This window comes from Enhydra lutris, unplaced genomic scaffold, assembly GCF_002288905.1.
Source record: "Enhydra lutris kenyoni isolate GAN:26980312 unplaced genomic scaffold, ASM228890v2 scaffoldscaffold22, whole genome shotgun sequence".
NCBI lineage: Eukaryota > Metazoa > Chordata > Mammalia > Carnivora > Mustelidae > Enhydra > Enhydra lutris.
The window spans coordinates 41,525,186-41,550,947 of NW_019154106.1; the positions used below are offsets into that span (position 1 = coordinate 41,525,186).

The following is a 25,762-nucleotide window of genomic DNA, read 5'->3' on the forward strand; positions in this document are numbered from 1 at the left end:
TCAGAAGAGTGTGTCAGGGAGGGGCCTGAAGGTGGAGGGTGGAGTGAAGAGCGCACGCTCTCCCTCTATCTCTCTCTTTAAAAAAAAAAAAATTAGCAACTTCAAACAACAAGCATTTATTGTCTCAGTTTCTGAGGGTCAGGGACTTGGGAACAGCTTAGTTGGTCTCATGAGGTCATGGTCAAGATGTTAGCTAGGATTGCACACTGTCTGCTTTGGGCTGGACTGGCAGTTCCACCACCATGCTCTCTCACCTGGCAGTTGGCTGTAGTTTCTTGCCACATGGGCCTCTCTATGGGATTGTGCAGTCATGGCATCTGGCTTCCTCCAAGAGAGATTTGAGAGGGAGGCCAAGCAGGAAGCCTCAGTGCCTTTTATCACCTTGTCTCTAGGCCGCTCACACTTCTTTATCCTGGTCACTAGAGACAAGTCACCAAGTCGCCAAGTCCAGCCCACATTCAGCTAGAGGGGAATTAGGCTCCACAACTTGAAGGGATGGGTTTCAAGGAATTTGAGGACTTGGTTTTAAGGCCACTACAAGACATCTTAGAGAAGACATGACAACGGTCTTCACGTATTTGGAGAGCATTGTGAGAGGTCAGAGGCAGCCAAGGAGGTAAATGGAATGGTGGAAACACAGAACAGGCACCTGGCGTTGGGAAGCCCATGTCACTGGAAACAGCTGGCTGGCAGGGGTAGGATGATGATTTCCTGGGGTGTTGTGGAGGGGTTCTGGCATTGGATGGGGCTTGGACTAGATCAGAGGTCATCCAGCTAGAACCATTGGTAAATGAAATTTTGTTGGAACACAGCCATGCCCCTTTATTCATGTATTATCTGTGGCTGCTTTTATGTTATTACGGCAGAGCAGAGACTATGACACAAACCATATGGCCTGCAGAGTCTAAAATAGTTACTATCTGGTCTTTATAGAAAACATTTGCCAACCCCTGGACTGGATGACCTTGAAGGTCCCTTGCAGCCCTGAGACACATTGTGATACGTTTATTTTTAAAAGATGATCTTTAAAAGATGTATTAGGGATACAATAGAGGGGTTTAGGAATGGGAATGTTGGAGGTTGGGGACTCTAAACCAGTCAGACATGTAATGAGGGCCATGCTGCATTGTATCAGGGCATAAGTATGTAACATTTTGCAGATGGGTGATTCTAAGATCTCAGTCCTTTTCCTTCTTTCCTTCTTTCAACAGCTCCTGAGAGAGAAGGTTGTTTGCATTGCTGCTGGACTGAGGCATGCTTTAGCTGCTACAGGTGATCATTTTGCTTTATTTTCAAAATAGGTTCATAATAAGGAGAAACAGAGCTTTAGAGGAAATAAACTTTAAGGAGTAATTCAGGGTGTCCTGCTGTGCTGTATTTCTGATTAAAAGGAGGGGACGTAAGACCAAAGTCATGTGGGAAACCTTTAGCAGGTTGGGAGGAAGGCAGTGAGGTTTCCTATCTCCTTATTATGTTCTAGGCGCGGTGCTAGATTCTCTTGATTTAATCCATACCTTATTTAATCCTTACAACCTTGCCATGGTGTGAGTTCCATTTTTACATGTGAAGACACTGAGGCCCAGAGAGACTCGAGGGCTTGTGTAAGGTTGCACAGGGGATAAGGTGGTCCGAGGTAGAGCTGGAACAGAGTCTGGAATGATCTCGTTTCCAAGGCCCACAGTCTTTGCTGTGAACTGCACTGCATTCCTAGCGGGTTTTAATGTTTATTAATGTCAAAGCTTCCAATGAACTCGCCTCCTGTCCAGTGAAAGGGTGGTGACGGACCTCGGGCTGACAGTGTGCGTGAGGGTGACAGTGGCAAGTGGAGAGAGGTGGTGGCCTGCAGAAGAGCAGTGAGCCTTTCTTCTCTCCCTGGGTTGTTTCTCTGCTCCCGGTCATGGCCAGGGGAGGTTGGAGGGGGCGAGGAAGGGTCTGGTGCAGCTCGGTACTGATGCTCGCCTGGGGCTAGACGTTGCTCCTGTAGGAAATAAATTTTGAGATAATTGCAGATTCACATGCAGTTGCAAGAAATGAAATCTCATGCACTCTCTTCTCAGCTTCTCCCCACGGTGATGTTTTATGAAAGTGTAGCTCAGTACAGCTGGTCTCGCTACCATCCAGGTACAAACAGTTCCAGCACCATAACCACCGGCCTGTGGCCCTTTCCTTGCACCCACTTTTACACACCCTTGTCTATACCTTTTATACATTCACTTCCCACTGACCCCCACCCCATCATCGCTCCTTCTGTTCTCCAACGGTAATGTCATTTCAAGAACGTTACATAATGGAATCATACAGTATTGTACAGTAATGGTATCACACAGTATGTAGCCTTTTGGGGTTGACTGTTTTTGCTCAGCAGGATTCCCTGGAGAGTCATCCAAAGTGTCTGTGTCAGTAATTGGTTCCTATTTATTGCTGGGTAGTAGTATTCCCCAGTATAGACGTACCACTGAATTAGTCATCTCAGGCCGCCACAATGAAATATCACAGACGGGTGGCTTAAACAATTTTCTTACGGTTACAGAAGCTAGAAGCCCCAGATCAAGATGCCAGCAGGGTTGCTCTCTGGTGAGGCCTCTCTTCCTGACTGTGTAGCTGGCTGCCTTCTTGCTGTGTCCTTATAGGGTCTTTGCTCTGTGCGCTCATGGAGAGGGGGAGACATCTGGTGTCTCTTCTTTTTCTTTTTCTTCTTTAAAGATTTTATTTGTTTATTTGACAGAGAGGGATCACAAGTAGGCAGAGAGGCAGGCAGAGTTGGGGGGAAGCAGGCTTCTTGCTGAGCAGAGAGCCCAATGTGGGGCTCGATCCCAGGACCTTGAGATCATGACCCAAGCCAAAGGCAGAGGCTTAACCCACTTACCCACCCAGGCACCCCTCTTCTTTTTATAAGGACACCAGTTCTGTCAGATGAGCGCCTCACTCTTACGACCCATTTAACCTTATTAGCTCCTTACAGGCCTCTCTCCAAATACAGTCACACCGGAGTTCAAAGCCTCAACATAGGAATTTTGGGGGGCACAGTTCAGCCCACAGCAATGCAGTTTGTTTAACTAGTCACCCATCAAGGAACATCTCATTGTTTCCAGGTTTTGACTATTAAGAATAAAACTATAAACATTTATAGACAAGTTTTTATGTGAACATAACTTTTCATTTCTCTGGGATAAAATGCCCAGGAGAGTGATTGCTGAGTTCTATGATAGTGATTACGTTTTTATAAGCTGTTTCTCCTTTTAGAAATTAGCAGGACTGGAAGGTTGCCTATTATTGGTTTAATTCCCCCTTTCCTACCAACTTTCTGTAATTGCTAGTCTTATGTATACATTTCTGTCCAGTTACAAAGCTGCACAGTTTCCATTACGTATTTGATGGACTTAATTGTAAGTCCTCCTCTCTCCCATTTAATCTGTAGATAATTCTGCAGGCATCTCTAAAAGATAAGGACTCTTTCTGAAACCGTTACCAGAACACCATCATCATACCTACGAAAAACTAACAATAAATCTGCAATTTGATCATCAAGTATTCAGGGTGTAAATTTTCTTAGCTATCCCCAAAATATTTTTAATTGTTTGTTTGAGTCAGGATCTGAATGATGTCTGTGCTGCAAGTGGTGGATATGAATATTGTGTCTCTTCTTTTAAAAATATTTATTTATTCTTTGTAATTTTTTTAAAAGATTTTATTTATTTATTTGACAGACAGAGATCACAAGTAGGCAGAGAGGCAGGCAGAGAGAGAGAGGAGGAAGCAGGCTCCCTGCGGAGCAGAGAGCCCGATGTGGGGCTCGATCCCAGGACCCTGGGATCATGACCTGAGCCGAAGGCAGAGGCTTTAACCCACTGAGCCACCCAGGTGCCCCATTCCTTGTAATTTTTTAATTGTGATAAAATGCACACGATGAAATTTACCATCCTAACCTTTTTTTTTTTTTTTTTTAAAGATTTTATTTATTTATTTGACAGAGAGAGATCACAAGTAGGCAGAGAGGCAGGCAGAGAGAGAGGGGGAAGCAGGCTCCCTGCTGAGCAAAGAGACTGATGCGGGACTCCCATCTCAGGACCCTGATATCATGACCTGAGCTGAAGGCAGAGGCATAACCCACTGAGCCACCCAGGTGCCCCATCCTAACCATTTTTAAGTGTACAGTACATTCATGTTGTTGTGCAACGATTACCACCATCCATCTCCAGAACTCTTTTCATCTCCTGGAACCACAGACAGTAATAACTGCCCCTGCCCCCAGCCCTGGGCAACTACCATTCTACTTTTTGACTCTGATTTTGACCAGTCACATCAGTACCTCCTGTGAGTGGAACTGTACAGTATTTGTCCTTTTGTGGCTTATTTCACTTAGCATAGTGTCCTCAAGGTCTGTCCATGTTGTAGTGTGGTCCCTGTTTAAGGCTGACGACTATTCCATTGTGTGGACAGACCACATTTTGCGTATCTGTTCACCTGTTGATGAACCCTTGGGTTGCCTCCATGTGTCAGCTATTGGGAAAGGCTGCTCTGAGCATGGGTGTCCAAATGGCACTCCCAGGTCTTGCTTTCAGTTCTGTAGGATACATACCCGGAAGCAGAATTGTTGGATGGTGTAGTAACTGTTTTTCACTTTTTGAGGAACTGCCCTGCTGTTTTCCACAATGGCCATACCATTTACATTTCTGCCGGTAGTGCATAAGGGTTCCAGATAACTCTGCATCCTTGCCAACATTTGTTATTTTCTGTTTTTTTTTTTTTCTTTTTTTAATAGTAGTCATCCTAATGAGTGTGAAGTGGTATCTCATTGTGGTTTGGTTTTGCATTTTTCTAATAATTAGTGATGTTGAGCCTCTTTCACATGTGCTTTTGGGCCATCTGTATGTTTTCTTTAGAGAAACGTCTCTTCAAGTCCTTTTTGTTCAGTTTTGAGTCAGTTTTTTTTTGAGTTGTTGAGTTTTAGGAGTTCTCTATATATTTGGAATATTAATCCATTATCAGATATCACAAGATTCTTTTAATCTATACATTTTTTCCCTCCCCTTTTCTCCCCCTTGCAGTTTATTTGTGGAAGAGATGGTAAGTTATGTTTTATTTCAGCACTGTGTTTTGCTAATTGTCATCACTTATATTTCACAAAGTGGGCTGGTCTGTTTACAGTCTAAAGGACTGTGGGTTACAGCATTCTTCCAGAGGAGTGACTGCAGATTAAATATACGAAGTGTCACCTACGCATTTGTGTGATGTTCAGAACATGGGCACATGACCTAGATTCAGTGGATAGGGAAATAAAAGTCTATTCCCTTAAAGGAGTGGCTATTAAACTATCTTGCAATCATAAGTATATATTTATTTGGTAACTAGGAATCAATGCATTTATCTTGGTATAGTAGAAAAGACACTGCATTAGATGTTAGGAGAGCTGAGTCCTTGTATTTTCTCTGCTACTAGTACCCTGTATGCCTTGGGCAGAGTGCATCGTGTCTTCAAGCCCTCAGTTTGCTTGTCTACTAAATGAGCAGTGGATTTGATAATCTTCAAGGTTCTTTCCTGCTGGGTCTGGAGTTTGAGTTGTCCTTCCAGGTTAGTCATTAACAAGGGGACATTTCAGTAATTTGACTATGGAAGAGTGTCCTGGAACTTTTTGGAAGGAGTTTTAATATGTGGGAATTTTCTTTGATGGTCTTAGAGTGCCCTGATGATTGGGCTTGTGATTGGCTTGGTGGTAACCAAGTCATAGGGCCCCTGGAAGCACTATGCTTCTCCATAGCAGGCGTGTTAACTGAGAACGCATTGAGAATCCCCCACAGCATGGGGCTCCAAGAGCGATACGGTCTTTTTTTTTTTTTTAAATTAATTAATTAATTAATTAATTAATTTGACACAGAGAGAGAGAGAGAGATCACAAGTAGGCAGAGAGGCAGGCAGAGAGAGAGGGGGAAGCAGGCTCCCTGCTGAGCAGAGAGCCCAATGCGGGGCTGGATCCTAGGACCCTGGGATCATGACCTGAGCTGAAGGCAGAGGCTTTAGCCCACTGAGCCACCCAGGCACCCCAAGAGTGATCCGGTCTTAATCCTAGTAAACATTTTCTCATTTTCCTTTTCTGCTTCATTGGGAAGCGAGTGGCGTCGTGTTCCAGTGGGGGACTGGTTTGGCATCATCTGGAAGGCGGTTGTGCCCCGGGCAGACTCTCCCACCATTTTTGACAGCAAGGGAACCCAGCAGAGTGACAGGTAAGGCCCTTATTTCTTGAGTCCTATATTTATTCTTTATCAAGAAATAGTGACATATGCATGCAGAAAATGGGTAAATGGAGTTTACTCTTTATACTGCTTTTGCTGTTTTTTTAGTTCCTCTGTCTTCAGTCTCTGTGTTAGTCGGTGTGTTAGTCTTGTTAGAATTTTTGTGGACCCAGTAAAAGGACCCCTCCTCGCTGTCAGAGGGGGAGGCCGTTGAGAGATAGATGAAGGTCAGGTAAGTGGAGATCAGAATGGTAGCTCTGGAACTGTTAAAAGTTAGGTTGGGAGATGTGACTTAGGTGTTTGGAGATAATTTGTAGCGACAGTGAGCCTCTAGATTCTGAATCCCGGGTTGGATTTACTCAGCAGGTACGGTAGCCGCTGCATAGGGTCAGCTCATCTCTAAGCTCCCTCATGGCTGGGAGCACACGAGGGGGCACCCCCTCTGCAGGCAGGCACATCCCAAAGGGAGAACCTGGAAGGACTGCACCTTACAAGCCCAGGTCCTTCTCCCAAAAGGAGAGCAGGAATGAGCGAGGATATAGACTAAGGGGCCTAGAGTGTTCTGTAGGGAAGTCTCTTTACATGGGCACATGAGGAGTGGATAGTGATCATTCTGCCCATGGGTCTGGTCTGTCTTTGTTGGTCATTTAGCCTGGAGGGCTTTCTCTTCTGTTCCCCCCACCCCTTTTTAAAAAGATTTATTTATTTATTTATTTGACACAGAGAGAGAGAGAGAGAGAGAGAGCACAAGTAGGCAGAGCAGGACGCAGAGGGAGAGGGAGACGCAGGCTCTCCACTGAGCAGGGAGCCTGACTGGGGCTCGATCCCAGGACCCTGGGATCATGACCTGAGCCGAAGGCAGCCGCTTAACCGACCGAGCCATCCAGGCACTTCTCTTTTCTGCTTTTCACTCTGGGGCTCAGTCCCTTTTAGCTCCTGTCCCTGCCCGCCTCTCCCTCTGCTGTACACTCTCACCATGGGCCCCCGTCTCTCTTTCTGCATAACACCGTGTCTGCATCTCCTCTTTTTCCTCTCTTCCTCTCTTGTTCTCTTACTGTGTGCCCCAGTCTCCTGAGGGTTGGCTGTAGGAAGAACCCACATAGTAAACCTCTGCCCTCCTCGAGGTGAGAACACAGGAGGAATTTTTGCAGGTGGGATAGGAAGCGGGGAAATAAGGGAAGGGAAAGCCACAGTGGGAGTGCTGCACAGGTGTTGGGGTGGTTCTGATTTTCCTAAGTCCTGGAGGCTCTCCCATTCAGCTGGGGTGAGGGTGGCACCCTGAAGCCAGGGGTAGAGTTGGGGAGGGGACTGGTGGTGAAGCAGAAGCGGGTATTGGATGCTGGATAGGCATTCCACTGCACATGACCTTGAACACATTCATAAACTCATAATTCCCAAACGCTTTTTTCTTGCCTCTTCTAGGTATTCACTGCTCCCTGAGCATTTCCTGCTTTCTTATTCCTCTGTGTCTGTGGGCAGGCTGTCAGCCCTGCCTGAAATGTCTTCCTTCCCATTCCTTCCGATTCCTTCTGGTAATCTTTAGTCTCTCCTGATAATTTTTCAAGTCCTAACTCAGATACAGCTTTCTCGGTGAAGAGTCTTCTCTTTTATAACTCCATTGCATTTTCCCCGTGTGTGTGGAGGGCACAATGTACTGCGTTATTAGGAATTGCTTACATGTTTTCCAACATGCCAAAGACTGAGCTTCTTAAGGGTAGGAACTGTCCATTTCAGCACAGGTCCTATATATGGAAGAAATCACAAATGCTTTGATTTGATTTAAATGATCTGTTTGGGTCTCTTTGGGGACGCAGCTTAGATTTTGAGTGATTGGTGGAGTTTCCTGATGAGACCTTGGAATAGATCATGAGATTCCCGCTCTCTCTTTCCCCTTTTTGTTCGCCCATCATTACCTCCTCGCCGCTGATCCTGGAGCTGCGGCCCTGGACATCCTCTCCTTGCCAGGTCACGAAGCCCTGTGTTCCCTCTGTGGTGAATGTGCTAGAAACATCTCCTTTGTCCCTTTCTCATTCCACAAGGTACTCAAAGGGGTGAGGGGCATTTTACTAAGATACTAGTTAATTAAACAGAAGTGTCAGATAAGAGTTACAGAATAAGAGTGCCTGTCTCTGCACGCTAGACCCAGGGACCACGGTTTCTAGCAGAGCTGATTGAGATTATAACCGGTCAGTGAAGGCAGTGTAATTAAGGGAGGAAAAGGGCTAGATTTGGGGATGGAAGGCCGGTTCAGATTTTTAGTTCTGTCTTTATGTTCTTTAGAGTCCTGAGTTTGCCTGCTCACGTATGAGATGGCAGCTGAATGGGTGAGATGTCCTTGCTTCTAGGCCCTTGCATGGACAGAGCTAAGAGATAGATGTGTGCACACATATATTTACACATATGTACACCCATGTCTGTTTGTCTCGAAACCATGAGCTTATGGCCATTTCTGCAATTACAGTCCACTATGACACGGGCGATTCTAGCCTTTCATGTCTTTGTGTCTGTACCTTTCCTCTCCTCTCTGCTGGTGAGAAATCGGGCTCCTTCATTTTCAGTGTATTTACTTACTTGTTCAATCTCTCGGTATGGAAACAGTGTCCCCACCACATCACCCATCTTCTTGGCCAGCGCTGCCGACTCAGACCTGTCGTCTCTGCTTCAAGTTTCTTTCAGGCCCAGTGGTACTGTCTGAGCCCCTTCTCTGATCGATTTGTTCTGTTATAAATGTGCTTTCAAACATTTTTTTGTTTTTTGGTTTTTTTTTGTAGGCTTGGAGAATTCTAAAGTAACCTGTGTTCTTGCTGGCTCAGATCACTCAGCCTCACTGACAGGTAGGGACCCGCTCTTCAAGTCTAACACGCCGTTTGGAGTTCTGCACGTTTCCACCTTGAATGGTGGATGTTGGGAAACAGAGGGAGGAGCGTAGACTTGGAGTCAGAATTTGGCTGCCTTCCCTGGTCTGATTTAGGAAGTCGCTTTACCTTCTAAGACCATTGCCTTCTCTACTAAATTCTCTGTGGGCAGTTTTGAGAAGTAAAGGTGAAAATACAGGTAAGGCGTCCACAGGAAGGCAACACAGGCTCGCTTCCTTTCCTCTCAGCTGTGTGGTAGGGACAAGAATATCCTCTTCTCAGGGTGGCTGTGATTGCCAAGTCACACAGCCAGCACTTAGGCATTAGAGCCCATTGTTGTCGTATCCCCTGGAGCCATTTGGTGTCTAATACGGCTGTCTGTTCCCTTTAGCTGTTTGCTCTCCGACTAACCTGTCTTCCAGTGCATTTATCTACTTCTCTGCTCTGTCTGTATTCATCTTCTCTTTATCTATTTATCTCTATTTTTATTTACCTTTCATCTTCACATCTTCCTATCTAATCTCTGTGTCTGTATGTCTTTCTAAATTGAGTTTGCACATATTTCTCTAATCTATTTTGTATTTTTATGCATTTCTGCAATCTGTTCCATCTCTTTGATCCCTCCACCTCTCTGTCTAATCTTTTTCTCTCGCACACTGTACCCCTCTTCTTGGTTATGCATCCTTCCATCATTCCACACACCCTGCCAATACAGTACAGATTTTCCATTGACAAAGCAGCACCTTCTTGGAAGTGAAGGTTATCTCTTCCAAAGGTTCTCTTTCAAAGCCAAGAGTGCCCTGATCCCTACCGGTAGACTGAGACGAGAGCTCTGAGAGATTTATTTTGGTAAGGCCAGAGCTGAAGGCAGGACCTTTTTTGAGCAAAGGGGAATGACTTTCATACATAATTTTTTGAGTGTTTTATGTGGAAATTAGGGTGTATGTGTACATAGGTACACATCACAGATAATTAATGGTGACGTGCGTTCTTCAACGTCAAATGTGTAATACAGTCCAACCGAGAAGCTGCTACTGTTTCCAGATTACAAAGCCATGATGTGAGAGTTTAAACACATTATAAATTCTGAACTACCAATAATTTGTTATTTAACAAATTCAGACAACCAGCCAATAAAAGAAATGCCTACTTTTAGCCTATGTTTCATATTAGGTAGATTTACATGTATGTTAAAAGGGTTGAGTTGAAGTGAATGGCCCTTGGGCATTTGGTCCCCTCTCTCCTTTTGTAGAGGAAGGGCTGGAGGCCCCAGGGTGAGAAGTGACTAGTCTGTGCCCCATGGTCAGTGACGGTTGAGGAAGGCATTCTTTTCTGAGACTAAGAGTATCATAAGAGATATTTCTACCCTATCCTAATAGAGATATTTCTACGCTATCCTAATCAGTTTGAAATGCCCAGCATTATATAAACGTAGAGATTTTCTCTTTGCTTACTAGCACTTTCTTCAAAAATCTTAAAATTAGTGAAGTTATTTATATTTCATATATGGAATACTTTTATGGTGTTTTTAAAACATAGATGTGGAATTTTTGTTTTACTGAGATATAATTCATCTATAAAATTCACCCCTTTACAGTGTATAAAGTTTAGTGATTTTTAAAGTATATTCACAAAGGAAATTGGTTTTTTATATTTTAAAAGTGAGTTAAAAATTGTTAAGGTTCATATCCCTCCTTCCTGTTGAAGCTGTTACCCATCGGATTTTGTTCATTGCTCTTTAGACCTTCTCTCCGGAGTCGTGGTAGGTTATATAACTCTTTGGCATTGCAGCAGAATGTAATTTTGCCTGCTGGTGCAACAGTGTAATGATCCGCATGTGGAAGGCAGTTTGTCTTTGCAAAAAGAAGGTTTAGACTCTCTAAGATAAATGAAGGCTTATTACAGACACGGACTCGCCGTCAGTGGCAGCTTGATAGCTAACCAGTCCATTAAACAGGCTGAGACTTTGCCGAGGGACTTCTCTGCCCTCTTGTAAGGGATCTCCCTACTTTGTACAGTCCGGTGAAGTCCAGGGAGGTTGCCCTCTCTCAGGACATGAAGTACATCAAATTCACATCATTGAACTGCAGAATGTCAGTCCTGCAAGGTCAACTGAGTGACAGAATGACTCCACTGACTTACACTCCCTCATCTTAGACCTGATGAAACAGGCCCAGAATGTGAAATGTTAGAGCCGGTGTGGAAGGGCGATGGAGTAGCAGCTCTTGGACTGGAACCCTGAATCTTGGTCCGATGTCCTTAATGATACTGTTTTTGGCTCTATACCAGACTGCCCTATGGCAAGCAATGCTGGAAGGCTTTTTTGGGAGGTCCCGAAATGCCGTTGGAAGCAGAGGACTTGGCTTTCTGCTAACCGTGTGATCTTGAGAGTCATTTAAATCTCCAAGCCTTGATTGCTTTAGCTTCTAGAAGAATGCTCTCTAGTAGAAATATAATGTGAGCCACATTTCAAAAAGTAAAAAGATAAATTAATTTTAGTAATATATTTTATTTAACCCAATATACCCACAATATTATTTCAACGAGTAATCAATATGAAGACTATTAAGGAGATATGTGTTTTTTGTTTTGGGGTTTTTTGTTTGTTTGTTTGTTTTGTGCTAAGTCTGCAATCTGTTGTGCCTTTTCTTTTTTTTTTTTAATATTTTATTTATTTATTTGACAGAGAGATAGAGAATACAAGCAGAGTGGCAGGCAGAGGGAGAGAGAGAAGCAGGCTCTCTGCTGAGCAGGGAGCCCAATGTGGGGCTCGATCCCAGGACCCTGGGATCATGACCTGAGCCAAAGGCAGCCGCTTAACCCACTGAGCCACCCAGGCGCCCCTGTTGTGCTTTTTTTATTTGACAACACATCTCAGTTTGGACGGGCCATATTTTAAGTGTTCAGGAGCCATGTGTGTGTGCCATGTGCTTCCAGTACAGTGCAGAAATGTGGAATGTTAGGGTTGGTTGGAAAAATCTTAGAGATCATTTAAGGAGTCACAAACTATAGGTTCATGGGCTGAATTGTGTAGCTCACAGATCCATCTGGTCTGGCTTCCGGTTAAAAATGTTTTTGAACGTACATGCCTTTTAGAGAAGCGTGTGCTCTGTGGCTTGCTGCTGTGGCCCACCAGTCTCTCTTGTGGCCTGTGTCATCTGTTACATGGTCTGCCCTTCTAGGCCATGTCCCCTCCCCTCTGGTTTTCAGCTGGTGAAACTAAGGCTTTGAAAGTGATTTGTCCAACGTCAGTAGCTGGTTAGGAGGTCCAGGAATAGAAGCCAGAGTCACTTGACTTTGAATTTGCTTTCTTTCTGTTAATTCCCAATGTCAGTCTGTGGCGTTCCTGCTTAAACCTCAGGACCACCGTGAGGTTCAAGTGAGCGACAGTGCTGTGTGTGCGGATGGGAGGTAGCTGCATTGTGTTTTCTGCGGGACAGGGCATGTTGTGAGCTAGTCTTAGGTCTGAAAAGTTTAAGTTTAAATAATATATCTTTTAACCTGTTACTTTAAAAAGTTAATATATATTTTTCGTAACCAAGGGCAATGTAAACATATATTTTTTGAAAAATGGAGAAACATGTTTTTCTTTTGGTAGATGTTCTATGAATATTTGTTGAATGAATTAATGAAAAAATAAACTTACACATTCCTATTCCTTGACAAACTACTAAGAACGTTTGGCCTTGTTTCCTATTTATAGAATTAACAGCAATCTTGTATGTTAATATGCTATACATGACTTTTGTATCTTGCTTTGCCCTATTCAACGTCATAGCATGAGAATAATACAACTTCTCTTAACCATTTTTTCCCCCAGATTTGTCTTATTTCCCGTCATTTTGAGCTAATTCTCCTTCACCTCTTTTGTTCCCCTTCTGTTTGTTTAAGATGCAGGAGAGCTGTATGTTTGGGGAAGCAACAAGCATGGGCAACTGGCTTCCTTGGCTGCTTTTCTTCCTATGCCCCAGAAAATAGAAGCACACTGTTTTCAGAATGAAAAGGTCACTTCTGTCTGGAGTGGGTGGACACACCTGGTTGCTCAGACAGGTGAGAGAGCAGCAGAGAATTTGTGGTTGGTAAGAGCAGTGAGGTGGGGTGGGGGGAAGGCTGGGAGGATAGCTGTCTAGACAGCTATGAATGCTCAGGACTAAGCCGGTGGGTTTTTACTGTGAAATGCTCTATGGACTGGGATGGGGAGGTTCTGGGATCGGGTTCTGCAGTCAGCCAGACATGGAGCTTTTCCTCTCTGGATCAAAGGTTTACACAAAAAGAGGCAAGTCTCAGTTAGATGGGCTCTTTCTGGCCCTACAAATCCTTGAGGTTTTGAGAAGTAACTATGGTAGCAAGCATCACCCAGAGGTTTGTCTGGGTTGCTGGGGAGTTTTTGCCTTGTCCTAGCTGAAGAGATGACTACTTGCCTTTCCACCTGAGTCTAAATTAAAGGCTTCTGAAACTTAAAGATTCGTATTTCAAGATTGAGGCAGGAGCATTATTTTGAATCATAACTGGCATGATATTTTGATTCACATTTCCATTAACACTAACAAACCACATACATTGATTCAGACATCCGATATATCCTGTCAGATGTCACCTTACGGTGCCACGCCATCCAGCTTCAGACATCTTTATCTTTTCTTGAGTATTTATTTTTCATCTTTCCCTTAGGGCTTGTCTCCTTTTGTGGTCTTCATATTGCTGATTTTGTTCTCTGGGTTTGTTTTTTTATGGCCTGTCTTCTTCCCTGCCTTCCCAGCACTTCTGCTGACTTACGTAGAGTTTCCCAGACAGGCCATTTGTAATTCTTAAGATCTATGCTCATGTCAGAGACCCCTGAAGCTCAGGGGTTCTCAGGAGTCCCCTTGCCTGCCCTTGCCTACTTATTAGATACACTTGGATCTCCAGACTCACAAGTACCGACCTAGTGACTGCTAGTTACTGCAGTGATGTCTGCTTTTTGTAGGTTTTCCCCTTCAGTTATCCTTGGCAGGCGCACCCCACTCACTACACACTGGAACACACAGACATACACTTGAGAGTCTTCATATCTATGAGGCTTTTCATTGGTCTTTGAAAAGGTTTTGTGACCATTTTGGAACACAGGCCTTTATAACAAAGGTGTAAAATAAACTTTCCATATTGACCACTTCAGAGGATGCTCTAAAGGGGAAAGTCATGACTTCCTCAAAGAGGTTCAGACTGCTAGAAGATTGGGACGGTCTACAAAAACTCTTCCTAAGGAGACTCATTGAGCACTGTCGTCGTGTATTCGCAATTGTTAATATTTGCCTTTTACCTCTGATGATGAGCTCTGTGAGGGACAGTACCGTGTTAGTCTTGTTTGCTTCTGTCTCTTCCCTTTCTAGTTAGAAGAGAGTAAATATCTTCAGATACACATGAGTCAACGGAGATAGCTAGGATTTCTGACCTCTTTCCTTGGTCTCACTGGTTCATGAACAGAAGGCTTCAGTTTGTCTCAAAGCAAATCAGTTTTTATTGGGACCCTACTGAGCGATGTGGTCAGTGTTGGGGAAAAGACCTGGGCTGCGCCCTCTCTAGAACGCATAGACAGGCCTGGGTCTAAGAAGGTAGACATGGAAGATTGTACCAGCCATCCATCCATCATACAAATGGTGAGGGTCTATTTATGTACTACACCTTGTACTAGATACAGATCCTGCTGTCAGGGAGCCCCCTGTTCACTGGGGGAGACTGACCTGTTACCCAGTTTCGGCACACCTGTGCAGCAGTAGAGCGAAGTACAATGTACAGAAGGGGCATAGAAGGGGGCAGGAGTGTGAGCAGTTGGGTGCTCCCAGGTGGGCGTTTCATGGTTAGTCAGTCTGCAAAGAACTACCACACAGTCAGGTACACTTCTACCAAACGGCAGTGAGTTTGGTTGAGCCTTTCAGTAAACCCTCTAACTGCGTAGGTAGCTGATGAACAAGTGATGCAAGACGCTGCTTCTTGGGGTCTAGCCTTGTAGCCTCGGAACTGACACTGATTTCCACGTCTGGGCCAAAGCCCAGCCTTCGGTGTGCGAGCTTGGAACCCGTAGCCCTGACGCTGTCTGAGTCACCCCATTCGCTCTAGAGCTCAGCTTCCCATCACCACCTCCACTTGACAGCGAGATTTTTCGCTAATGTTTCAGCTGTTTAATTAACTTGTTAATTCAGACCTCTTATTTATGTACTCTGTCACTTTCCCCTTTCTCCTTAGTCCAGAATGGTTGTAAGCTGGGGTGTCTAAGTGTCCTGGCTCTTGTACTGAATTTGGGGAAATGGGAGTCTCCCGCTACTTGATTCACTGATTTTGTGCTCCTTCTAGCAGCAGTGGAAGCTTTTGCCCTGGCCCAGAGTCATTGAGAAGAAACACCCAGGGTTTCCAGTTCAGTCAGACTCAGCGGCTTGTATTAATGGGAACAAGATTTGCTCACAGGGTCAGAAGCAGCTCATTAATGGAACAAGGAGTTATTTGGCTCTGGTTGTTTTTACAAGCTCCAGTGGGACATTGCTCCTGGGACTTACCTGCAGGCCACATCAGCACAGAGGCTGCTCTCGGGCTCATTGTGGAAGGCGGTCATTGTGTGATATTGAGTAAATATCACTCTGGCCATCTGTCTCTCCAGTTAGGTGGGATGGGATTAGGAGCAGAGAAAGAGGAGTGGACTCTGCTTGTCCCCTTCTGCACAGGCCTCGCTGGCACTGTCAACCCCAGGCAGTTTTATGCCCCGGGATTGTCTGCAATGTCTGGAGACATATCTGTTTCATTTTGTTTTAAGATTTTATTTATTTGTTTGACAGATAGAGATCACAAGTAGGCAGAGAGAGAGAGGGCAGGGGAAGCAGGCTCCCCGCTGAGCAGAGAGCGCGATGCGGGGCTTGATCCCAGGACCCTGAGATCATGACCTGAGCCGAAGGCAGAGGCTTAACCCACTGAGCCACCCAGGTGCCCCTGTAGACATATTTGGTTCTCACAACTGGGGGGCACTACTGGCCCTTTGTTGGTAGACACCCCAGATGCTGCTAAACATCCTGCATTGCACAGGACAGTTCCCCCACCACAAAGAAATACTAGCCCCAAATCTGAGTCTTGGCACCATCGAGACATCCTAGACGGCCTGAGACTGCCCTCCATCCCCCGTGGTGGGTGCTCGGCTAGTGCAGTTCACACGGTATCAAGCTAACTTTACAGCTTGTCTGTATGGGAATCCGGGGTGCAGGCTCTGGCCTCCCCCTTCAGGAGTCTGGTGCCTGCCTGCAGTGTTTGCGATGGAAAAATACTTTTCTCTGTTAGTCAGAGTCACTTGGAAAGAGTCCAAGAGAACCTGTTCTAATCTGGGAAAGTTGGCAAGGATACCTGTGTCTCAGGCTGGAGGAGCTGCATTCTAGAAACCTTTCCTAAGCTGCTTAATGTCCCTGATCATTGTTCTCAGGAACTTCGTGGGACTCCTGGGTGACTTTACCCAGGCTCAGTGACCTGCAGCTGTCTCCTCCCAGAGTCCTGATTTCCTGGCCTGAGATGCTTTAGTGAGGTCTGGGAGCAGATCTGGGTGCCTTCCTAGCTTGACAACCTTGGTCCAGTCACTTGACCTGTCTTGGCCTCAACTTGCTCCTCTCTCAGGGAGGAGTTACAGCCTGCCTGCTTTCTACACAGGGCTGCTGTGAGGGTCGAATGAGTGGATCTGTGTGAAGGAGCCCGTCTAACTGTCAAATGCTGTCCACACATGATGGAGGGGTGCCTGCGGTTGGGATATGTGAGTGTGCTAAGGCTTAAGTGATACTTCTAGAACTTCTGTGTTGACAGGATCTGCAGAGCTTGAGACATCCAGCTTTCCCCGAGGCCTTATGAGCAGGCCAGAGATGCTCAGTGTCTAGCTCTGAGACAGAGAGTTTCCTAAAGTCTTTCACTTATACGAAGACTGGCAAGTGGCAGCTTTTTTCTTCTCACCAACAGTTAGGAGGATCTTCATGGCCTTCGAGATAGCTTTCCTGGGAAGATCTCTGATCACCCTATCGCTCCTTCATGGTACACGTCCCAGTTTGTAATTGTATATATCCGTGTGTGTTCTCATTTAACGCCTACTCTGTCAGCCCCGTGAAAGCAGCATCTGTTTTGCTCATGGCTGTGTCCCCAGCACCTGGCGTAGGCCTGGCACATAGTAGAGGGTCAGTAACGAAACTGTTGAATGAACGGATAAATGGCAAGGTACAGAGCAGCAGGGGCTTTGAAGTCAGACAGGCCTAGGTCTCTATATCTCCACTCTGCTGGCGTCCTGACTGTGCGGCTGTGGGCAGCCCCAGCACTCTCCACCCTTATTGCCACCACCGTGGATCCCAGGTTGGCCTCTGACCTCCTTGTCTTCCCACACTCACTCCCCAAATCACTCCCCCTAATCACCACCCCCCCAAATCTGTTCTCCATACCTCAGTTGGAAGGTCTTTACAGTCCCACCATGTCGCATTCCAGTGGCTTTCCAACGTTCTTATGATAAAAATGTACTCCTTCATGGTCCCACGAGGCCCCTTGTAATCTGCCCTCTGCCTGCCATGCTGGCCCCGTTTCGTACCGTGCCGGCTCTTGCCTGTCCAGCCAATGTCCACTCTGGCCTTTACATGGTATGTTGACTGCGCCGTGTATTTCCTACCACATTTGCACCTCATGTTCCCTCGATTTGGCACACTTATCCCTGCACTCCTTCTTCATTTTGACTTAGTTACATCCTTTTTTTTTTTTTTTTTTTCCGGACCTCAGCTTAGTCATTGCCTCCCAGGGAGGCCTTCCCTTGACGCCCCTGACTAATCACTTTCCCCTTTTATCTGTCTCCTAGCACTACAGCTTCTCCTTTGTGCTGTTTTTTGTAGATTCTTTGACTAGCTTCCCCTCCCACTAGACAGGGAGCCTTATAAGGGCAGGAGCTACATTGCTTTCACTCAGCATTATATGCCCGGTGCTTGGCAAAGTACTTGGCAGATGGGAGGTTGGTGCTCAGTACATGTTGGACAAATGAATAAATGAGCTTATTTTCTCATTAGGGAAATGGGGGAATATTGCTGACCTTGCATGAGGATTAAATGAGATGATATCTTAAAGCTTCCAGGATCCATGAGGACTGGGTTCATGTGTCGGTTCAGTACATGTTGGTGTCCCCTGCTTTTGGAAACTCTGGAGCTCTCTGGAGTTCCCATGCCCCATATCTTCTTCCAGCAGAAGTCTCCATGGGGCTGACTGGATGTCTCTGGACAGGTAACAGGTTGATTCAGAAGTCTCCTGGCGAGTGAAGAAAGATCAATGCTTACAAATGCTAAGTGCTGGTGGCTGGTGATTTATTAGAATCTCAAGGGGAATGATTTACACAAGGTCCCGACCTTAGTATGGGGTTGGTCAGAGTGTCTAGAATCTGGTTGCTTTTGGCATACTGGAAGCTCTCCCTGAGCCACGCAGTATCCTGAATTAGTCTTGTGGTCTCATGATGGCTCTGGACTGAGAAAGTCAGTCCAAATACAGAGTTCTTGACATTCTTCAGTTTCTTCAGTGTCACCTAAGAAAGTCCCAGAATCTTGGAAGTTGGAGAATCGGAGATGGAAGAAGAGACTTCCTCACTTTGCAGCTGAAAAAATGAAAGAGGAGAGAGAGTGATTTATGGCAGCATTAAAGCCGGAAGTCCAGTTCTACTTTTCAGTAAAATTTTTCCCCTCCCATCATAGTCCTCTTGGTTCCTGGTTATATCCTTTTATAGTTGAGATATGTTTTATTCTTTTGTATCTTTAAAGTGGGGAATTGCAGGCACATGTGGAAGGGACCAGCTCTTAGCCACTCTCCTTTCTTGTTTCAAGTGTCACCGACCCAGAGATATTTTATTGTATTTGATGTGTAAGCATTAGTGAAATTCAAGCCCAGGCATTGATTCACACTATTTTTTTTTGAATTTATAAATATATCTAATGCTGATTTTTCTGTTTTGGGGCCAGGATCCCTTTTAAAATAGGGTGACAGTGTGTATTACTCCATCTTCTTTGGGACCAAATATCGTGAAACCTCAGCCGAGCTCGGAGATTCTGACCTCATGGGCTCTATTTAAAGCAGATGCTTTGGAATTCATGATGTTTGTGCTTTAGAATTCTGAAAACCCAATGGTTGAAAGTCAAAGCGAGCCTAAAGGACTATTTTGAAATGAATAGCTTTGCTCATTCTAAAGTCATTCATTTTTATCCGAGCATCCTTAGAATGTGAGGAATGGGTGAGAACATCAAGCTCATCTGGCCGGACTCTGTCACTTTAGAGATGGGGAAACTGAGGACTGATGGGGTGTGAGTGGAGGAGGTGGAGCAGAACTCAGGTGTCAAGTCTCTTTGTGCAGTGCTCTCTCCACCGTGTCTCAGCCTCTCCAGAGACAATGAGGAGATGTGGAGGATTTCACTAATATAACCCAGGGACCCAAAGGAAGAGTAGTTTCTTCTGTACCAGAAGTTATGCTTCAAGAGAACACTGATTCTTACCTCAAGTGTGTAGCCGTAGAATCCCTGAATGGATTTGTGTGTGCAGTAGAAAGTAGGAGATGGTGCCCAGGAGCAAGGGTCAGGACACCATTCCAGGACTCACAGAAGCAACTGCGTGTCTGTTTGTAAACGGGTGTTATCCTTGTGTCACAGACAAGTCCCTAATTGGGCAGCTGCATCGCCCTGGTTTACTAGACTGGCAGAACCAAAACTTGAACCCAGTCAAGCCTGCTGCTCTGATTCCAAGTGTGTATCTCAGAATGCTCTAGCTCATAACTGAACTTCTTCTGCTCTTCAGAGAAGCCTCTTTCTCCAGTTTTTTCCAGTGATTCTTCCAAGCAATAAGGAAGGAAGTTCTTAGTTATCCTCGATCGTTCAGTGGGATTTGCGGAACGCTGTATGTATATAGCACTTTGCTACAGGATACAGGGGAATAGAAAATCCGGAACTACTTGGATGAGCAAGTGAAATATTTAGTAGAAGAATAAAAAAGCATGTGGCAAAGAGTCAGAAGACTGGCCCAGACACTGAAGCCTCTAGGGTTTCAGGGGAAGGAGAGGTCCATGTGGGTGATGGTGGTCAGGGAAGGGTGTGAAATCCTTTGAGAAGGTCACCTTTGAGAAGTGGAGAGTTTGGAACTTGGTTCTTTTGCTTTCTTTTTGTCCTCTGGCAAGACACAAAACTCCCTGGTCCCTTTCTTCCCATCTGGCCAACAGAAGGTTGTGGTCATAGTGATCTCTAGGGACCAATCCAGCTCTGGAATTCCCCCCTCTATTAAAATAAAACGGACCTAAGGAAATAATTACAGAAGTATTGGAAGATTAAGTATATCGCCACTCATTGCAGCCTAATTTATAGTGACAGCAAATGCATGGATATAAGAGGGATTGTAGGGGGATTCGTTAAAATAAATTATATAACCATATGTTAAAATATATAGCAATTATATAGGATGTTGTAGAAGGATATTTAATGACAGGAATATGCTCATGAGATAGTAAGCGAAAAGAATGGATTATAGTAAATTACTGCACTGTAATTTCCAACTTTTCTTTTAAAAGGATGTTTGAATAGGAAAGACAAGAAGGAAACATACCAGAATTTTACCTCTGGTTGGTGGAATTATGTGGGGCTTTTATTTTCTTTTTTACTTTTATGCTGAATAATTTGTGGTCTGATTATATCTCCCATAAACGTTAAGGTTAATGAATAAAATTTCTTGCCCCTCCGTGCGGGGAACTAGCCCCTTTACCTCCCATCCTGGGTATGTGTCCTTGATACGTTGCTTCCACGGGCTTCATTTGGGAGGTCTCATGGAAGAAAGGCAAGAGACTGTAGAAGGAGGCAGGAATGCAGAGATCTATTTTTGGCTTAGTCATGAGTCAGCTTTGTGACCTCAGACAAGTCCCTTCTGAACATCCCCGAGCCTTGGTTTCCTCATCGGAAGACAGGAGTTGGAGGTCACAAAAAGTTCTTTGAGCTCCAAGATATACTTGCTCCTAAAGATGGAATTTCTCCACTGTCGTGGTGCTGGCTTAGGGCCTCATTGGTTCCTGGTGTCCTTGTTTTCTTTCCTGCTCCTCTGCACTGGGTGCCAGCTGACTTTTCCTGTTCCAAGTTCAAGGTGGGACTAAATGGAGTTTGTTGGTAGGGCTTGGGGCCAGAGAGGCTGTAGTGACAGCATTACACCACTAGAGGGAAGCATTGTTTGGTTGCTTTTCCTTTCCCACTGTCCCTTATCTGCTCTGCAGGTAAAAAATAGCCTGATTTGCCCTGATTGGGTTTCAAATTCTAGAATTTTAGAATGAAAAGGACTTTGAGTATCATCTAGTAGAACCCTCATTATGTTGCAGATGTGAGATAACAGAGACCAGAAAAGGCAAGTGACCTATTTAAAGCCACACACTATGTTTTCTTAGGGTCTGAACTAGAGTGTTTAGGAGAAGGCTGCAGACAGGGCCAAGAATGTGGTCCATTGAGTCCTCAAAATGTGGACAGTTTCCACAGTTATGCAGGAATCTGAGAGCTCTGCCTGGATGCACCTTTATTGTGCTGCTCTGGTCAGGTGCTGAGAGGCCTGGAGATAGAGAAGCAAAGACCTAACTGTACCCTGAGGAGCTCGTGTCTGCTAGAAGAAGCGCATGCAGACACATGAGCCTCCCCCAGCACACCTTCCCCATCTTCTGATGGTGTGCCCTCCTGGGATCTGCGCTGGGTGTTGACTTGGAGGCCGGCTTATGGGAGATCGGCAGGTGTCCTCATGACTGATGCCCTCCAAGGTTAGGAGACAGACTCCCCGGGCACCTCCAGTTTGTAATTCCCAGGGCATTTCTGCCAGCAGTGCTCATGTGTTCCCATGTCCTGTCTTGCCCTTTCTTGAAGTTTGCAAGGAATCCTAACAGTTTGTTTCCCACCTTCGAAAGGTTTTGTTTCCTTGGTCCTGGGCTGACTTTATTTTTGGTTTGCAGGGTGCCCACCAGCCCTAAGCACTCTGGTAAAGTGGAACTGTGGGCTGGTCTGGGAGCCAGGCAACTGTGCGACCTTGGGCAGTTCCTTCCTGTCTTTGGGCAGGGAGGTCCGTCTCTCAGCTGCAGTGGTGTCGTCTCTGTTAGAGAGATGAAGGTCTGGCATTATTTTTGGTTTTCATGTTTGGCAATGAATGCCCATTGATCTGTGGTCCATGGAAGTGTGGTATGTGTCCAGCTGAAGCAGACGCAAGATTTGTGCTTTGAAGCGGACTCATTTGAATAAAGGGGTTGCTGGGGGGCCTGACCAAAGCCAAGTGCGGCTGGGCCTAGAGGGCCACCAGGTGGCAGTAGTGGGCAAGCAGACAGCCTTGGGGTGAGATGAGTAGGGCCAGCCTCCAGAATTAGAGTTAGCAAGGTCAAAGCTGGAAGAACCCCTAGAGGTCATCCAGGCCCTCTTTTTATGGGTGGGAGAACTCAGGCCCAAAGAAGGAAGAGGTTACCTAAGGTCTTGCTATGAGTTAATACCTGATTGTCTCCTTGCTCAGGAGAAGAACTGAGATCGTATTGGCCCCTGGTTGGCTGTTCCCCAGGAGAGACAGCAGACAAGGGCCTGGGCCCTGGGCCAGCGAGCCAGAGGTGGGAAGGGAAGAGGGCAGCAGTTAAGTGTCCTGCCTTGTTCCTGGTGTCTTTGAGCATCCGGTCCTAATGATTTTCACCTTTGAACCTGCAGTAAGTGCAACGCCTGGTATCTTTTCTGTTCGTGCTTGTCTTCCCAGCTCTCCTCTGGGCCAGAGCCCTCTCGTCAGCCTGCGCCATGATGGGGTCTTCCTCAAGGGTCATCTCACAGCCCCCACACCCAACAGATGGGTAGGTCCAGGGCCTTACGCTGCAATAGGACATGAGTTAACACAGTAATTTCCAAGGGTGTCAGTGTAGGGCGGGGAGCCAATCTTTGCCAAGCACGTACCACGAGCTAGGTGCTCTGCCACGAGCTGCCACTTACATGCTCCTCCTACCTCTGTGAGATGAGCTTCCCTTCCATTCATTCTGAGTGAGGAACTAAGGCTCAGAGAGGCTGAGGGGCTTGTCCAAAGTAACACAACCAGTTAAGCAAGGCAGAACATTGAACCAGGCTCTGTTTGATGTCAGGGTCACACTCATCTTATTGCATCATGCCACCTCCCCTCAAAGTGACCGTGCTGCTGATGTGGCAGGTGACTCTCGGGCTATGGGGCAGGGAGGAACACATACTCTTCTCTCTTTCTGGGAAGTAGGGGCATTATGGGGGCGCTGGGGAGGAGGCCTTAGAAACATGGAAGAGGAGGGCAGTCACAGGCAGGTTGGGTGGCGGCTGAGGGGACGCTGGGTACCTTTGCTCTCTGTGCCTGGGCTCCAGCCCTTCCCTGCACCAGGAGTGCGGGACCGTGGTCCCCACAAAGCTCTTGACACACTCAGGCGCTTTCTGCACATGGTCACCTCCCATAGAGGCCCTCCCTGTCCACCGCCACCTTCTCAGCACGCTCCTCTCCCTGCACGGCTTTATTTTTCACAACAGCAGTTCTTGCTGCCTGGAACCAGGGTATCTCTGTTTGTTTGTTTACTTGTCACATCTCCTTAGCAAATGTGAGCCTTGCCAGGTGAGGGTCTTGTTCTGTGTTACTCACCTTTGTGTCTCCCCGGGCCCAGAGGAGAGGCTCAGTGAGTGGTAACTGCATGGAATGGCTGCAGCTTCTGGACATGGCTGGGCCATTCCAGGGGCCTGGGCTCAGGAGACCTGGCCTGTGGCCCTGCCTTCTTCCCGCCTTCTCGGGGAGCCCAGGGCAGAGAGCCTCCGCTCCCTGGGGTGGACAGTGATGCCTGGTGGTGCACGGTGTTAGGGCCAGCCTTGCCCTGGATGTCTGCGAGGCCTTCCCTTCAGTCCTTGGTTTCAGCCACTGTGGACTCCAGCCACGCTGCGAGCTCACCAGATGGTTCTGGGAAGGGTTTAGAGGACCCAGTCAGAGGGCTCGGTTTCCATTCAAGGAATCCTTCTCCTCTTTCCTGGTGGATTGATTTGTTCCAGGAGCTCTCTCAAAGTGAGCATTAAGTGACTGGCCTGTAATTTCACCATCATTTTTAGGGTCTTGACAGATGGCACTGACTTGCCCTTCCTCAGGGGACCTTGCCTGTCTCACGGGAGCTCTCAATAATCATAGTGACAGCCAGTGCCTTGAAGTGCTCTCGGACGTGTGCCAAGACGAAAGTGGGCCATTTTGAGGAATCTTGGGTCATCTTCTTCTTAATCAGAGAGTGACTTTTTACTTCAGGAGGAAGCCTCATGTGGCCAAAAGACCTGAAGAGCCAGGTTCAAGCTCTGTTTGGCTGTTTTTTGGCTGTGTGATCTTAGGCAAGTCATTTAACCTCTCTGGGCCTGAATTTCCTCATCTGTTAAATGAGCCTCCTAATCTCTGATTTGTCTGCCTCGTGGGATATATGATGTCATTCACTTACTCACACATTCCTTCTTCACTCCTTCTCTCTGTTATTCGACAAGTATTTGTTGACTAGGCAGAGGTGAGGGGAGGGCACTCCAGGCAGAAGGAATACTGGAAATAAAGCTGTAGAAATGGGAGGTGCCCCTTGGCATAGTTTGCTTAGCTGGGGGCTGGAGAGAAGCGGAAGGGACTGGAATCATTCAAGTGTAATAGGCGTGGGTCCTTATTCAGGCCTTACGTGTGAGCCATGGAAGGGGCAGCTGGACGTTTCTGTCAGGGGGCGAGGGGGAGGGCACGGTGGAGGAATAGGAATGATGAAAGAAAGGCCGTGCTTCAAGGTGGCTCTTACCTCACACCGGCCTTCTGCTTCAGGCCTCACATCTGTGGCTGAGTTTTAGATGCTTTGGCCCTATCCCCCATGAGCTGGGTGACCAGTGGAATGCATAAGACTGGTAGGGACTGGAGTTCTCTGGCTCATTGGTCTGCCTTCTGGGGAGATGTCCTAGGCCACGTGCAAGGTCACTTAGGAAGCCATCACGCTGCCGTCAATACACATTTCTCTGCGGCCTAAAGATGAGCAGCTTGGGGGCCTCTCCCACGCCTGCCCGAGGAGATGGAGGTATGTGGGGAAGGGCTGCTCACCTCTATCAAAGACACACTGGGCCAGGTGTTTGCCAGGCCTTTACAGAATCATCTGTTTGTACAGAGTTTGCGGAGGGCGGCTCACTTGCGTTTCACATAGGAGGGACCTAAAGGGGACTTAGGAGAGGTGGGCCCCCCTCCCTAGTGGCTGAGCCATACTCTGCTCAGCGTGCAGCAAGGGAGGGCGGTTAGCAGGACGACTGGTCAGCTCAAGGCTGTGGGGAAAGCACTTTGTGGGCTGGGAATTGCTGTGTGCTCGGGCAGGGAGTCACAGAAGTACCGCTTCCCAGTGAAAGTATTTGGGACTTGCTTGGGTCCTTCCTGCTTGGGCTGATAGAAGGTTCCAGCCTTTGGTTTCTCCTCTCCTCACACTTTCCTCCAGCCAGCCCCAGAGTGAGTGGCTCCACTCACCCCTTCTCCCCCTGCTTTTCTGGGGAAGAGTATTAACCCTGTAGTACATCATTAACATCAAAATGAGCTTAATTTTTTTTTCCCATTTTGGTAAAAACAGTAGTAAGTCACAGAATTTTAATGATGGAAGGGACCATCTTCTCCTTATTTGAAATGTAGGAAAACAAGCCTGGGAGGACA

The 25,762-nt window shown here is 46.4% G+C and overlaps 1 protein-coding gene across 5 annotated transcripts in view; it reads left to right on the forward strand.

Moving 5' to 3' along the window:
- Positions 1-25,762, forward strand: part of LOC111150067 (secretion regulating guanine nucleotide exchange factor) — a 217,983-nt gene that overhangs the window by 10,800 nt on the left and 181,421 nt on the right. For 3 of the 5 annotated variants that reach the window (XM_022507404.1, XM_022507402.1, XM_022507406.1), the window contains exons 5-8: positions 1,212-1,272; positions 6,108-6,221; positions 9,002-9,064; positions 12,977-13,135. In XM_022507404.1, the coding sequence (XP_022363112.1) occupies positions 1,212-1,272; positions 6,108-6,221; positions 9,002-9,064; positions 12,977-13,135 (397 nt within the window). The remainder of the gene's footprint in view (positions 1-1,211; positions 1,273-6,107; positions 6,222-9,001; positions 9,065-12,976; positions 13,136-25,762) is intronic. The other 2 variants (XM_022507405.1, XM_022507403.1) reach the window with 2 other exon arrangements.